Here is a 17212-nt window from a genome sequence, read left to right on the forward strand (position 1 = left end):
TCAGTATCCTGTGATGTATACAGTAGACCTCAGTATCCTGTGATGTATACAGTAGACCTCAGTATCCTGTGATGTATACAGTAGACCTCAGTATCCTGTGATGTATACAGTGGACCTCAGTATCCTGTGATGTATACAGTGGACCTCAGTATCCTGTGATGTATACAGTAGACCTCAGTATCCTGTGATGTATACAGTGGACCTCAGTATCCTGTGATGTATACAGTAGACCTCAGTATCCTGTGATGTATAGACCTCAGTATCCTGTGATGTATACAGTGGACCTCAGTATCCTGTGATGTATACAGTGGACCTCAGTATCCTGTGATGTATACAGTAGACCTCAGTATCCTGTGATGTATACAGTGGACCTCAGTATCCTGTGATGTATACAGTGGACCTCAGTATCCTGTGATGTATACAGTAGACCTCAGTATCCTGTGATGTATAGACCTCAGTATCCTGTGATGTATACTGTAGACCTCGGTATCCTGTGATGTATAGACCTCAGTATCCTGTGATGTATACAGTGGACCTCAGTATCCTGTGATGTATAGACCTCAGTATCCTGTGATGTATACAGTGGACCTCAGTATCCTGTGATGTATACAGTAGACCTCAGTATCCTGTGATGTATACAGTGGACCTCAGTATCCTGTGATGTATACAGTGGACCTCAGTATCCTGTGACGTATACAGTGGACCTCAGTATCCTGTGATGTATACAGTAGACCTCAGTATCCTGTGATGTATACAGTGGACCTCAGTATCCTGTGATGTATAGACCTCAGTATCCTGTGATGTATACAGTGGACCTCAGTATCCTGTGATGTATACAGTAGACCTCAGTATCCTGTGATGTATACAGTAGACCTCAGTATCCTGTGTATACAGTAGACCTCAGTATCCTGTGTATACAGTAGACCTCAGTATCCTGTGATGTATACAGTGGACCTCAGTATCCTGTGATGTATACAGTAGACCTCAGTATCCTATGTATACAGTGGACCTCAGTATCCTGTGATGTATACAGTAGACCTCAGTATCCTATGTATACAGTAGACTTCAGTATCCTGTGATGTATACAGTAGACCTCAGTATCCTGTGATGTATACAGTAGACCTCAGTATCCTGTGATGTATACAGTGGACCTCAGTATCCTGTGATGTATAGACCTCAGTATCCTGTGATGTATACAGTAGACCTCAGTATCCTGTGATGTATACAGTAGACCTCAGTATCCTGTGATGTATACAGTAGACCTCAGTATCCTGTGATGTATACAGTGGACCTCAGTATCCTGTGATGTATAGACCTCAGTATCCTGTGATGTATACAGTAGACCTCAGTATCCTGTGATGTATACAGTAGACCTCAGTATCCTGTGATGTATAGACCTCAGTATCCTGTGATGTATACAGTAGACCTCAGTATCCTGTGATGTATACAGTAGACCTCAGTATCCTGTGATGTATACAGTAGACCTCAGTATCCTGTGATGTATAGACCTCAGTATCCTGTGATGTATAGACCTCAGTATCCTGTGATGTATACAGTAGACCTCAGTATCCTGTGATGTATACAGTGGACCTCAGTATCCTGTGATGTATACAGTAGACCTCAGTATCCTGTGATGTATACAGTAGACCTCAGTATCCTGTGATGTATACAGTAGACCTCAGTATCCTGTGATGTATACAGTAGACCTCAGTATCCTGTGATGTATACAGTGGACCTCAGTATCCTGTGATGTATACAGTGGACCTCAGTATCCTGTGATGTATACAGTAGACCTCAGTATCCTGTGATGTATACAGTGGACCTCAGTATCCTGTGATGTATACAGTGGACCTCAGTATCCTGTGATGTATACAGTGGACCTCAGTATCCTGTGATGTATACAGTGGACCTCAGTATCCTGTGATGTATACAGTAGACCTCAGTATCCTGTGATGTATACAGTAGACCTCAGTATCCTGTGATGTATAGACCTCAGTATCCTGTGATGTATACAGTGGACCTCAGTATCCTGTGATGTATACAGTGGACCTCAGTATCCTGTGATGTATAGACCTCAGTATCCTATGTATACAGTGGACCTCAGTATCCTGTGATGTATAGACCTCAGTATCCTGTGATGTATACAGTAGACCGCAGTATCCTGTGATGTATACAGTAGACCTCAGTATCCTGTGATGTATAGACCTCAGTATCCTGTGATGTATACAGTAGACCTCAGTATCCTGTGATGTATAGACCTCAGCATCCTGTGATGTATACAGTGGACCTCAGTATCCTGTGATGTATACAGTAGACCTCAGTATCCTGTGATGTATACAGTAGACCTCAGTATCCTGTGATGTATACAGTGGACCTCAGTATCCTGTGATGTATACAGTAGACCTCAGTATCCTGTGATGTATAGACCTCAGTATCCTGTGATGTATACAGTGGACCTCAGTATCCTGTGATGTATACAGTGGACCTCAGTATCCTGTGATGTATACAGTAGACCTCAGTATCCTGTGATGTATACAGTGGACCTCAGTATCCTGTGATGTATACAGTGGACCTCAGTATCCTGTGATGTATACAGTGGACCTCAGTATCCTGTGATGTATAGACCTCAGTATCCTGTGATGTATACATTAGACCTCAGTATCCTGTGATGTATACAGTAGACCTCAGTATCCTGTGATGTATACAGTAGACCTCAGTATCCTGTGATGTATACTGTAGACCTCGGTATCTTGTGATGTATAGACCTCAGTATCCTGTGATGTATACAGTGGACCTCAGTATCCTGTGATGTATAGACCTCAGTATCCTGTGATGTATACAGTGGACCTCAGTATCCTGTGATGTATACAGTAGACCTCAGTATCCTGTGATGTATACAGTGGACCTCAGTATCCTGTGATGTATACAGTGGACCTCAGTATCCTGTGACGTATACAGTGGACCTCAGTATCCTGTGATGTATACAGTAGACCTCAGTATCCTGTGATGTATACAGTGGACCTCAGTATCCTGTGATGTATAGACCTCAGTATCCTGTGATGTATACGGTGGACCTCAGTATCCTGTGATGTATACAGTAGACCTCAGTATCCTGTGATGTATACAGTAGACCTCAGTATCCTGTGTATACAGTGGACCTCAGTATCCTGTGTATACAGTAGACTTCAGTATCCTGTGATGTATACAGTGGACCTCAGTATCCTGTGATGTATACAGTAGACCTCAGTATCCTATGTATACAGTGGACCTCAGTATCCTGTGATGTATACAGTAGACCTCAGTATCCTATGTATACAGTAGACTTCAGTATCCTGTGATGTATACAGTAGACCTCAGTATCCTGTGATGTATACAGTAGACCTCAGTATCCTGTGATGTATACAGTAGACCTCAGTATCCTGTGATGTATACAGTAGACCTCAGTATCCTGTGATGTATACAGTGGACCTCAGTATCCTGTGATGTATAGACCTCAGTATCCTGTGATGTATACAGTAGACCTCAGTATCCTGTGATGTATACAGTAGACCTCAGTATCCTGTGATGTATACAGTAGACCTCAGTATCCTGTGATGTATACAGTGGACCTCAGTATCCTGTGATGTATAGACCTCAGTATCCTGTGATGTATACAGTAGACCTCAGTATCCTGTGATGTATACAGTAGACCTCAGTATCCTGTGATGTATAGACCTCAGTATCCTGTGATGTATACAGTAGACCTCAGTATCCTGTGATGTATACAGTAGACCTCAGTATCCTGTGATGTATACAGTAGACCTCAGTATCCTGTGATGTATAGACCTCAGTATCCTGTGATGTATAGACCTCAGTATCCTGTGATGTATACAGTAGACCTCAGTATCCTGTGATGTATACAGTGGACCTCAGTATCCTGTGATGTATACAGTAGACCTCAGTATCCTGTGATGTATACAGTAGACCTCAGTATCCTGTGATGTATACAGTAGACCTCAGTATCCTGTGATGTATACAGTAGACCTCAGTATCCTGTGATGTATACAGTAGACCTCAGTATCCTGTGATGTATACAGTGGACCTCAGTATCCTGTGATGTATACAGTGGACCTCAGTATCCTGTGATGTATACAGTAGACCTCAGTATCCTGTGATGTATACAGTGGACCTCAGTATCCTGTGATGTATACAGTGGACCTCAGTATCCTGTGATGTATACAGTAGACCTCAGTATCCTGTGATGTATACAGTAGACCTCAGTATCCTGTGATGTATAGACCTCAGTATCCTGTGATGTATACAGTGGACCTCAGTATCCTGTGATGTATACAGTGGACCTCAGTATCCTGTGATGTATAGACCTCAGTATCCTATGTATACAGTGGACCTCAGTATCCTGTGATGTATAGACCTCAGTATCCTGTGATGTATACAGTAGACCTCAGTATCCTGTGATGTTATAGGCCAATAAGATATCAGACTGTTGATTACTGTACAGAACATCAGAAATGTTAATGAATTGAATTGATATTTCAACATTGTATTGATTACCTATTGATATATACCATGGCTGGTATTTTTAGCACATTGACTGTATCAGATGTTTCAGAATTGTTGGTTCTTAAATTAGAACTACTATATTTTTAGCTGGCCATGGCTTATATTTCCAATGTCTTGTGATGTTAGGGCAATTTGGTCACAGCTAGTAGAATGGATTCTGGATAATGTCATCTCTTCCAGGCATTGTAGAAACAAGGCATTGTAGAAATGGAAGACCAACAGCATTCTTGATTTTAAGATTTGTTAGTTTTTAATTCAGTCAGTGGATATATTTCCCAAATTTTATTTTAAAGATCATCTTACTGCTTTGATAAAATATTTTGCCTGTTAGATTTTGGAACTGATCAGGAGGGAAAAGTACAAAGTCAAAATTTGTCAATATATGTCAAAATTAAAGAAAATTTCATGATGAAAATTAAATGATGAGAAAAGTTCAAACTCTCCAAAAACCAATAAAGATGACAATAGAAACTGTTCAAACTGATATAGAACCAGTAAGGATAACAATAGAAAAGTTCAAACTAATGTTGAACCAATAAATATGTCATTAGAAAAGTTCAAACTGTTGTTGAACCAATAAAGATGACAACAGAAAAGTTCAAACTAATGTTGAACTAATAAATATGTCATTAGAAAAGTTCAAACTGACAAAGAACCAGTAAAGATGACAATAGAAAGTTCAAACTGATGTTGAACTAGTAAAGATGACAATAGAAAAGTTCAAACTGACAAAGAACCAGTAAAGATGACAATAAAAACGTTCAAACTGATGTTGAACTATTTAAGATGACAATAGAAAAGTTCAAACTGATGTTGAACTATTTAAGATGACAATAGAAAAGTTTAAACTGACAAAGAATCAGTAAAGATGACAATAGAAAAGTTTAAACTGATGTTAAACTAGTAAAGATGACAATAAAAAAGTTTAAACTGACAAAGAATCAGCAAAGATGACAACAGAAAAGTTCAAACTAATGTTGAACCAATAAATATGTCATTAGAAAAGTTCAAACTGACAAAGAACCAGTAAAGATGACAACAGAAAAGTTCAAACTGATGTTGAACCAATAAATATGACAATAGAAAAGTTCAAACTGACAAAGAACCAGTAAAGATGACAACAGAAAAGTTCGAGTAAGGATGACAATAGAAAAGTCTACAGTTATTTCTGTGATTATGCCAAATCGATTCATCATTACAAATCAAGCTGTATAAATTCAGTCCAGTTAATTGCTAAGATTTGTTAAAATTTCAATGTACCAAAACAAACCCCAAATACCTTGACAGCTATATATTGTACAGCTACAATAGTGAGATGTGAGGGTACATATATAGAATCGTCTGGCCAATATCCTTATTGATTGAATGGCCGCCACGGGTATTCATCAGGGTATTGAAGAGAAGATGAAATGTGACTGTTAGTGACTCTTCCTTATGTTAAAGTACATGAAGTCTATTTAAGTGTTCTCTCATGCTTGGCTATGGAACTCTTGATACTAACCTTATTGCCACCTTAGGCTTCTAAAACCACTTCAAGTTAAAGTTATGTACTCTTGCTTGGAATCTGCTAACACCAAAGATGGTTTTTTTTCTTTCATGGTTGAATCTGTACTTGTGATGATTTAGAATACACTGGAGGAGATTTTTTTCGGTTGATGGGGAGTTGCATTTTTGGATAAAAATGGCCCATATACAGGTATTACAGTATACTGGTTAGACTTTCGCTATGTTTATGATGTTAGAAGTAATCTGTTATATACATATCCACGTGTTAATTGATATTGTTGGAATCAGATGTTATAGACCGTAGAATTTAATGGAGTTTTCAAATGCAGGTCACTATGTCTCTCATGTACCAGGTAACCATGGTGACCATTTCAATATCTAGGCTGTGATGATTTCTTACCTGGATCCTAAAATATTTAGTTTTATCACAAACTTTCAGCTGTGGAGATGGAGTGGATGATTTTGTTGATAACAGGAAAGGCTTACTGTCATGTTGCCATGGTTACAGCTTAATTAGTGTACAGGTAATTAGTTTGACTACACATGACAGACAGCGAGAGATTCGGGCCCTGGAGTCAAATGATGACACAACACATTGACATGCATTGGGATGGTGGGGAATTGTGTGGTAAACACTGGAAATATGGCTTCTATAGGGAATCAACATTGTACGTACTCATTAACACTGGATATATGGCTTCTATAGGGAATCAACATTGTACTCGTTAACACTGGAAATATGGCTTCTATATGGAATCAACAGAACATGAATCAACATTGTACTTGTTAACACTGGAAATATGGCTTTTATAGGGAATCAACATTGTACTCGTTAACACTGGAAATATGGCTTCTATAGGGAATCAACATTGTACTCATTAACACTGGAAATATGGCTTCTATAGGGAATCAACATTGTACTCGTTAACACTGGAAATATGGCTTCTATAGGGAATCAACATTGTACTGGTTAACACTGGAAATATGGCTTCTATAGGGAATCAACAGAACATGAATCAACATTGTACTCGTTAACACTGGAAATATGGCTTCTATAGGGAATCAACATTGTACTCGTTAACACTGGAAATATGGCTTCTATAGGGAATCAACATTGTACTCCTTAACACTGGAAATATGGCTTCTATAGGGAATCAACATTGTACTGGTTAACACTGGAAATATGGCTTCTATAGGGAATCAACAGAACATGAATCAACATTGTACTCGTTAACACTGGAAATATGGCTTCTATAGGGAATCAACATTGTACTCGTTAACACTGGAAATATGGCTTCTAGGGAATCATGCATCAACATTGTACTTGTTAACACTGGAAATATGGCTTCTATAGGGAATCAACAATGTACTCGTTAACACTGGAAATATGGCTTCTATAGGGAATCAACATTGTACTCGTTAACACTGGAAATATGGCTTCTATAGGGAATCAACATTGTACTCGTTAACACTGGAAATATGGCTTCTATAGGGAATCAACAATGTACTCGTTAACACTGGAAATATGGCTTCTATAGGGAATCAACAATGTACTCGTTAACACTGGAAATATGGCTTCTATAGGGAATCAACATTGTACTCGTTAACACTGGAAAATATGGTTTCTAGGGAATCAACAGAACATGAATCTTCTATACCACTGTACTACATTTACCTGTTACATTAATTGTAAGTCCAGGTTTCAGATAACTTCCCAGACCTAGAGAGCTATTATATGTATAAATGTATCACTTTTATGTTATTCCCAAATATTATCAACTTTGGAACAGATAATTGGGCAGGTGACTGCAGATATCATTTTACATCTGATTATGAAAATCAAACCACAACCATCTTGCAAGACACTTGCTATATTGTTCAGGAATAGGACCTTTGGATGGACAGATACAAAACCAGTGTTACTGTGAATGATCATGCAGTAAAAATGTTTTGATCATATATGAATCATTTTACTGGTAGTCGTTTTCTGATGGGAGGTGATCAAGATCTCCCAAACTTTCATGAATATGATCTATGACAGAGAGGATCATTAATTGTCTTTGACATACGGTCCGTGACATATCAGATAATTGTCTTTGACATACGGCCCATGACACATCAGATCATTGACTTTGACATACGGCCCGTGACACATCAGATCATTGACTTTGACATACGGCCCATGACACATCAGATCGTTGCCTTTGACATACGGCCCATGACACATCAGATCATTGACTTTGACATACGGCCCGTGACACATCAGATCATTGACTTTGACATACGGCCCATGACACATCAGATCATTGACTTTGACATACGGCCCGTGACACATCAGATCATTGCCTTTGACATACGGTCCGTGACACATCAGATCATTGACTTTGACATACGGTCCGTGACACATCATATTATTGTCTTTGACATACGGCCCGTGACACATCAGATCATTGACTTAGACATACGGCCCGTGACACATCAGATCATTGCCTTTGACATACGGCCCGTGACACATAATATCACTGTTTTTGACATACGGCCCGTGACACATCAGATCATTGACTTTGACATACGGCCCGTGACACATCAGATCATTGACTTAGACATACGGCCCGTGACACATCATATCATTTGCCTTTGACATACGGCCCGTGACACATCAGATCATTGACTTTGACATACGGCCCGTGACACATCATATCATTGACTTTGACATACGGTCCGTGACACATCAGATCGTTGTCTTTGACATACCGCCCGTGACACATCAGATCATTGCCTTTGACATACGGCCCGTGACACATCAGATCGTTGTCTTTGACATACAGCCCGTGACACATCAGATCATTGACTTTGACATACGGCCCGTGACACATCATATCATTGCCTTTGACATACGGCCCGTGACACATCAGATCATTGCCTTTGACATACGGCCCGTGACACATCATATCATTGTCTTTGACATACGGCCCGTGACACATCAGATCATTGACTTTGACATACGGCCTGTGACAGAGAGAATAATTGCATTTGTGGCTATAGAACTTTCCTTCAGTGACCCATCTATAGATCTCTAGACTATTCTGACATCGGTGGATATCTGAACTGTTTCCCTGACATCATTTGCTATAATGTATATTTGGTTAACTAAATATTTGTTTATACACAACATTGAAAAACCCTGTCGTAGTCTTATGCAAATAAGTATCTATTTCTAACCTCGCGCCTTTGATCACGTGACGTGGTTGACCAATGAAATTACGTTGAGGGGTAGCGCCCCCTCCCTGCATTCAGTCTCGAGTAGTGTGGTTATTCGTAGCAGCAGAGTTTTTTTTCATCATCATTCTGTCCTAATTGCTTATAATTCGTCGCAACAACTCTAATTGACTTATGGAACTTTTGAGTGTTTTGCCTGGAATCGGTGTCTCCTACGGCTTGGGCCGGCTCTCATTCGGTTACTTTTTAGCTCACCTGGACCGAAGGTCCGGTGAGCTTATGTCATGGCGCAGCGTCCGTCGTCCGTCCGTCGTCCGTCCCTCCGTCCGTCGTCCGCCCGTCGTCCGTCAACATTTACTTCAAATCGCTACTAGTCAAGAAGTTCTTATTGGATTTTGACCAAATTTGGCCAGAAACATCCTTGGCAGAAGGGGAACAGATTTTGCATAAATGGTGACTCTGACCCCCGAGGGGCCAAAGGGGCGGGGCCCAATAGGGGAAATAGAGATAATTCCTTTAAATCGCTACTAGTCAAGAAGTTCTCATTGGATTTTGACCAAATTTGGCCTGAAACATCCTTGGCAGAAGGGGAACAGATTTTGCATAAATGGTGACTCTGACCCCCGAGGGGCCAAAGGGGCGGGGCCCAATAGCGGAAATAGAGGTAATTTCTTCAAATCGCTACTTGTCATAAAGTTATGAATGGATTTGAACCCAATTTGGTCAGAAACATCCTTGGGGGAAGGGGAACAGATTTTGCATAAATGGTGACTCTGACCCCCGAGGGGCCAAAGGGGCGGAGCCCAATAGGGGAAATAGAGGTAATTTCTTTAAATCGCTACTAGTCATAAAGTTATGAATGGATTTGAACCCAATTGGGTCAGAAACTTCCTTGAGGGAAGGGGAACAGATTTTGCATAAATGGTGGCTCTGACCCCTGAGGGGCCAAAGGGACGGGGCCCCAATAGGGGAAATAGAGGTAATTCCTTTAAATCGCTACTAGTCATAAAGTTATGAATGGATTTGAACCCAACTTGGTCAGAGACATCCTTGACAGAAGGGGAACAGATTTTGCCTTAATGGTGACTCTGACCCCCGAGGGGCCAAAGGGGCGGGGCCAATAGGGGAAATAGAGGTAATTCCTTTGAATCGCTACTAGTCATAAAGTTATGAATGGATTTTAATCCAATTTGGTCAGAAACATCCTTGGGGGAAGGGGAACAGATTTTGCATAAATGGTGGCTCTGACCCCAAAGGGGCCAAAGGGGCGGGGCCCAATAGGGGAAATAGAGGTAATTCCTTTAAATCGCTACTAGTCATAAAGTTATGAATGGATTTGAACCCAACTTGGTCAGAGAAATCCTTGAGGGAAGGGGAACAGATTTGCATAAATGGTGGCTCTGACCCCTGAGGGGCCAAAGTGACGGGGCCCCAATAGGGGAAATAGAGGTAATTCCTTTAAATCGCTACTAGTCATAAAGTTATGAATGGATTTGAACCCAATTTGGTCAGAAACATCCTTGGGGGAAGGGAAACAGATTTTGCATAAATGGTGACTCTGACCCTAAAGGGGCCAAAGGGGCGGGCCCAATAGGGGAAATAGAGGTAATACATTTAAATCGCTACTAGTCATAAAGTTATGAATGGATTTGAACCCAACTTGGTCAGAGAAATCCTTGAGGGAAGGGGAACAGATTTTGCATAAATGGTGGCTCTGACCCCTGAGGGGCCAAAGGGACGGGGCCCCAATAGGGGAAATAGAGGTAATTCCTTTAAATTGCTACTAGTCATAAAGTTATGAATGGATTTGTACCCAATTTGGTCAGAAACATCCTTGGCAGAAGGGGGAACAGATTTTGCATAAATGGTGACTCTGACCCCCGAGGGGCCAAAGGGGCGGGGGCCCAATAGCGGAAATAGAGGTAATTCCTTCAAATCGCTACTTGTCATAAAGTTATGAATGGATTTGAACCCAATTTGGTCAGAAACATCCTTAGGGGAAGGGGAACAGATTTTGCATAAATGGTGGCTCTGACCCCAAAGGGGCCAAAAGGGCGGGGCCCAATAGGGGAAATAGAGGTAATTCCTTTAAATCGCTACTAGTTATAAAGTGATGAATACATGCATGTTCTAAAAACAATTCCTGAGGTCTTTCAGACCTTTAGAGAGTCTGGACTTTATTAATCTTTAAAGCAGTTCGGATTCCCACACTATAACCATATATAGCATTGTTAGAGATTTACAAATAAAACAAATTCAATATGAACATTATTTTGACATTTGGTCTAATCCAACCAGGTGAGCGATACAGGCCCCATGGGCCTCTTGTTCATATGTAACCTCTTTCAATTTGGAATTGTAATTCATTATATTATGTTTTGTGTACCTATTTCTTATGTAGATGATAAGCTTGGGATCGCTCAAGATCGGGGGCTGCCCCATCTGAAGCAGTCTTAGCAGAGCCGCCAGTGCTACATGCAGCTTCCTGCTTACTCGGTGGCTTGAGATCGCTCAAGCTAGGAATCTCTCCTTCTTTATCCAGTCATAGCTAGCTAAGCTTGTAATCGCTCAAGCTCGGGGGTTGCCTGCCCCACTAGTATCATTAGTATTTTAATTGTTTAGGTTTATCTGTTTTAGAAGTGAGTCAAATTTAATTATGTAATATTGTAAGTTGTGTTGATGTAATTTAGTTGTAAGAATGAGCAGCCCCTAAGAATGCCAAAAAAAAAATTATAATTAATATGAGCCTGAACAAGTAATTGGTTCCATTCAATAAATTTTTGAACTTTCATACTGTTTGTTGAGTTGTGTATAAAGAATCCACATGAACTTTCCTTCAGCGTCGTACCCATCTAAAGATCTCGAGACTGTTTCCCTGATACTGGTGGCTATAGAACTTTCCTTCAGTGACCCATCTAAAGATCTCGAGACTGTTTCCCTGATACTGGTGGCTATAGAACTTTCCTTCAGTGACCCATCTAAAGATCTCGAGACTGTTTCCCTGATACTGGTGGCTATAGAACTTTCCTTCAGCGACCCATCTAAAGATCTCGAGACTGTTTCCCTGATATTGGTGGCTATAGAACTTTCCTTCAGCGACCCATCTAAAGATCTCGAGACTGTTTCCCTGATATTGGTGGCTATAGAACTTTCCTTCAGCGACCCATCTAAAGATCTCGAGACTGTTTCCCTGATACTGGTGGCTATAGAACTTTCCTTCAGCGACCCATCTAAAGATCTCGAGACTGTTTCCCTGATACTGGTGGCTATAGAACTTTCCTTCAGCGACCCATCTATAGATCTCGAGACTGTTTCCCTGATACTGGTGGCTATAGAACTTTCCTTCAGCGACCCATCTAAAGATCTCGAGACTGTTTCCCTGATACTGGTGGCTATAGAACTTTCCTTCAGCGACCTATCTATAGATCCCTGAACTATTTCCCTAACATCGGTCGCTGGTTGTTACATCAAATTTTTCAGAATTCCAAGGTCAACATTAATGTTTACACAAAATCATCTGAAAATTTGATTTTGTCATTGATGGGAATACCATTAAATATGAGTTACAATTTTAGAGTTACATGGCCAAGGTCGATCCTTTTGTTAAAATAAATGAAATGCGAAAATTTGAACTTAACATAAATATTGAAAGCATTGGAGAAATATATTTTTGTCATTGAAAAAAAAAACAACCAATCTGCAGGAATTAACATTGTTTTCAACTTTGAATGTCTTTTACAGGTGAGTTTGTGAGATGTACCAGTGAGCAGAATGTCGGGTGAGAACCCAGGGGGGCGGAATCCAGCACCGGAGAATTCACCAGTGGTGGTGAGGAAAAAACTCTCGACCGCAGAGGAAAAACGAAAACATTTCCGACATAGTGACAGCGACAGTGAATCGGTAAGGTCAAACAGTTGGGTAGATTTTCAGGTTACGTAACAATTAATGCGTTTGAGTGTCATTGCAATGTTTCAAGGCCGACTGGTCTCTTTGTCAAGCTCTGACTGACTGTGAGCGAAAATCATGCTTACGATAGACATTTCGTCTATCGAAATAAGAGTGTACACACTGTGTTGAATAGAGGATATGTCCCATCGTCTAGCGATAATACATATTTACCGTCACATAGACATACAGGTAAACATGACTTTTGCTCACACAGTCGGTCAAAGCTTGACGAAGTGACCAGTTGGTCTTGAAACATTGCACCGGCCATGAAATGGGAGGGCATATAGTGTTACCGATGTCTGCCAGTTCCATCCCGTCGCATCACATCCCATCCTGTCTGGTCCCGATTCAATGTAACTAGCTAATCTCAGGAACTGCTGATACGATCCTCACCAAACTGTGTTTTGTGGTATCAATTGGCAGCAGGGGCATTTATGTCTTCACATACATTTTCTAGTTTTACCTGGTATATCAAATTTGAAATTAAGTGGTTGGGTGGTGCAAGATGGTACACTGACCTTTCATATGGGTTACCCAGGGTTTGATTCCCTGATCTACATGGGTACTCGATCAAGTTTACTCCCACATAAAGAACCTTTGTGTGCTTCCATCAAGGCCGAAGAGACTGATTAATATAAGTTAATATAGCTTGTTTTGCAGTTGTTGTAAAATAGATGAAGTTTATAGGGGAAATCTCCGATTGAATAAAAAAGCAAATTCTTCTTTGGATTTACCTAAAATTGTAATGTAAAAACCTAATGTAATCAGATTTATTAAATGATACTTACAACTAACACATCAGAAACAGTTAACAAGATATTTAAAAGGTAGAGGTATGTTTCATAGAAAATATATTTGGTGTATCAGGAGCTACTCACTTCAATACTAAACTCACTTATAAAAATATAATCTTAAATGAAAACTATCCAGCTAATTAATCCCCTATTGGGGAGACTTGGGGGGGGGGGGGGGGGGGGGGGGGGAGGAGACTATAGGTTTCCTCTACATTTGTCTCGTACATAACACCAAAGTTTGTCAGCATTCTAGCGCCTTTATTCCTTGAGAGATTTTGGTCAAATTACTCACAATGATAAAGGACTATTATATCTCAGACAAGTTGGACTTTAAGGATTTTTTGGGTCAAGGTCATATCGCTGTTACTATTTTTAGCTGGGACAGGTAGGGTACAACTACCATATCTCTCTCTAAAAAAAATAAGATCCAGAAGCTTGATCTGCCAAACTCCAGAGAACCTTAGTTGGAATATAACCTTAACTATGACTATTTAGTTATGGAAATAAGTTATAAGAGTAGGCTAGGAAAGACTTGAGCGATTCAAGAGAGGAAAGTATTACTAAGTAATTTAAGAGTAGGCTAAAATATCTGGAGACTCTTGAGCGATTCAAGAGAGGAAAGTATTACTAAGTAATTTAAGAGTAGGCTAGAATATCTAGAGACTCTTGAGCGATTCAAGAGAGGATAACACTTAAGTGATTTATATAAGAGCATGCTAGAGGGGACTCTTCACAGACCAATTCAAAAGAAGCTGATTAACGACAACAAAACTCTTGAGTGAATCAAGAAAGGAAAATGGTGTTTATATAACTCCAAACAAGATACAGGTATCATTCGTCAGGTTATAACTCCAAACAACTTACAGGTATCATTCGCCAGGTGATTTTAGTTAGATACCGGTAGGTTACGTGACTAGGATTGGTAATAATTATCCAGGATCTGTTGTCCTCTCCCTGTAGGATATATACAGTGGTAGGTTATTGGTGTTCTGTCTAGGTGAGAGGGGTCATAAAAAATATCTCATTCATTTAATTAAAAGCATGATCACTCTAGCTGGTATGTTTCTGGTTATATGTAACATTCTCTGTTTATAGACGACATACGCCATGCTCATGATACGATACTTATCATGATATGACAGGTAGTCAGGTGGCACAGTGGTAACACACCAATGCCTTTCACCTAGCTAGGCAGCCGGCGTTTGATTCCCCGATCGGACGTGAAAACGAATGCCCGACACCATGGGTTTTACCGGGGTACTCTGGTTTCCTCCCACAGTATTTGTGATATATGTATATATAGCATGTTCTTATTAAATGCGTGAAAGTGAGTGTGGATGTGCAATTGTTCATAGTGTATAGTGTATAGTGCATAGTCCATCCCGGCCAACAAGTGTGTTTGATATAAGTTGATATAACTTGTTTTGCAATAGTTGTAAAATGAATAAAGTTTATATTTATATAATATTTAATGGTGGTACGATACATTACGATAAATTTCTGCTTTGAAACCAAAGTACTGCCAATCCTCGGAATTTAGCTGGCGAGTCCTTTAATTTTATTGGTAAATCTGTCAACAAAACCGGCGTATTGGCCACCATACTGGTTTACGTGTGGTTACTAATTGAAATGCTGCCTAACAATAATTATCATCCAATCAGAAAAGCAGTTTCATCCCGACTTTGACTTGTGGAAAATTTCTAAATTACTGAACCAAACCGAATCGTATATCCGGATTGACATAATAAAAACCCAACCGAGAAGAAATATCACGGTTTTGCTTCACCACCTCCAAAACCTGGCATGTCCTTAAATGACTCTGGCTGTTAATAGGACGTTAAACAAAATAAACTAAAATAAACCTCGGTACACTTTATAGGGTTCAAACAGTAAAAGCCCTTTAATTGGCTGACATGATGAACTTCGAATTTCACTTCGCAGTGGAAATGATAACACATAAAAAGTAGTTCGCAATTGTGTTTGTAGTAATTAAATTATATATATATTTCTATTAATTTAGCTTAAGCTGCTGTTTTTTTGTATTTTTTGAGAAATATCATTTACAACAGTTACCAATTGTTGTGTAACCTCTATCTATAATCCTACTGTCATTATATGTTTGATATGGAGTAATTTATAAATACTTTTGTTTAACAGATTTCTGAAACCTCTAGATCTCTGCTGTTTTATGATGGCGTGAGTTTAGATTTGCAGTTTCAATCAAATTATCACAGATGTATTTTATATGATATATGTTATGGCGAATTCATTAGATATTTTAATGGATATGATGCATGAGATATTTTATCCTAAAATAATCTGTCATTAAGTTTTCTGGTTGTATTACATAAAAACCTATCTGGCTGCATTATGTACTCTGCATTATAGATACAAAAAATTAGATCTATTAATTTGTTAAAATTGCTTTAATTGCCCCAGTTGCATGTTTATCTGCAAATAAGCACCTCTCCTCAAATAAATCCTTTCTTCATTTTTGCAGAAATCATCAATTTTAGAATAGTAAAGTAAAGTGATTCACAAATGAGCTTGAATCCCCAAACTTTTATACTGAACTATAGGGGAGGGAGCTTTATTCATGATGCATGAATACAGTATTAATTAAAATTTCATTTCATTGTCAAAATTAATTTATGAATCATAACATTTTCTCTGCTATACTTAATTCCATTTATATTAGACCTTTTAAATTGAATTTTAATTTCTAATTTATTTCAATTTGAGATTTCATTTACCAGTAATACATGTTTGAAATTTTTAATAACAGTTTCCATAATACATGTACATGCCCCTTCAATGATTATTCTGTTTAATATTTTCACTGAGAAAGTGGTAAAGTACAGAAAAAGATTTGTAGGTGTAGTATCTCGAGAATAACACCAGGGCTTTTCAGCTGCACACTAACAATATATATATACAGCTTCAATTTGGGAGGTACACAACACATGTTGTTGTATTCGGCCCCCATGTTAATACAGTTCTACCTACATAATATAAAGGTGCCTATAAGCTATAGGTATCATATAGATCCAGGACTTTCCAACAAGTTGAATCCTCTCATGGGATTGGTACTACATGGGCTAACTTGAGGTTTTTGTAGTAAAACCAATGTTTATGATATAATACTCACCACCATATAAATAATAGCGTATCGCCTCCGGCAGCCC

At 39.3% G+C, this 17212-nt stretch overlaps 1 protein-coding gene across 4 annotated transcripts in view; it reads left to right on the plus strand.

Moving 5' to 3' along the window:
• LOC117317332 (oxysterol-binding protein-related protein 3-like) overlaps positions 1-17212 on the plus strand; it is a 103925-nt gene that overhangs the window by 21767 nt on the left and 64946 nt on the right. For all 4 annotated transcript variants that reach the window (XM_033872130.1, XM_033872131.1, XM_033872133.1 and 1 more), the window contains one exon: positions 13027-13185. In XM_033872130.1, coding sequence (XP_033728021.1) covers positions 13057-13185 — 129 coding nt within the window. In that variant the 5' untranslated portion in view covers positions 13027-13056. The remainder of the gene's footprint in view (positions 1-13026; positions 13186-17212) is intronic.

Source organism: Pecten maximus, chromosome 19, assembly GCF_902652985.1.
Source record: "Pecten maximus chromosome 19, xPecMax1.1, whole genome shotgun sequence".
NCBI classification, from domain to species: domain Eukaryota; kingdom Metazoa; phylum Mollusca; class Bivalvia; order Pectinida; family Pectinidae; genus Pecten; species Pecten maximus.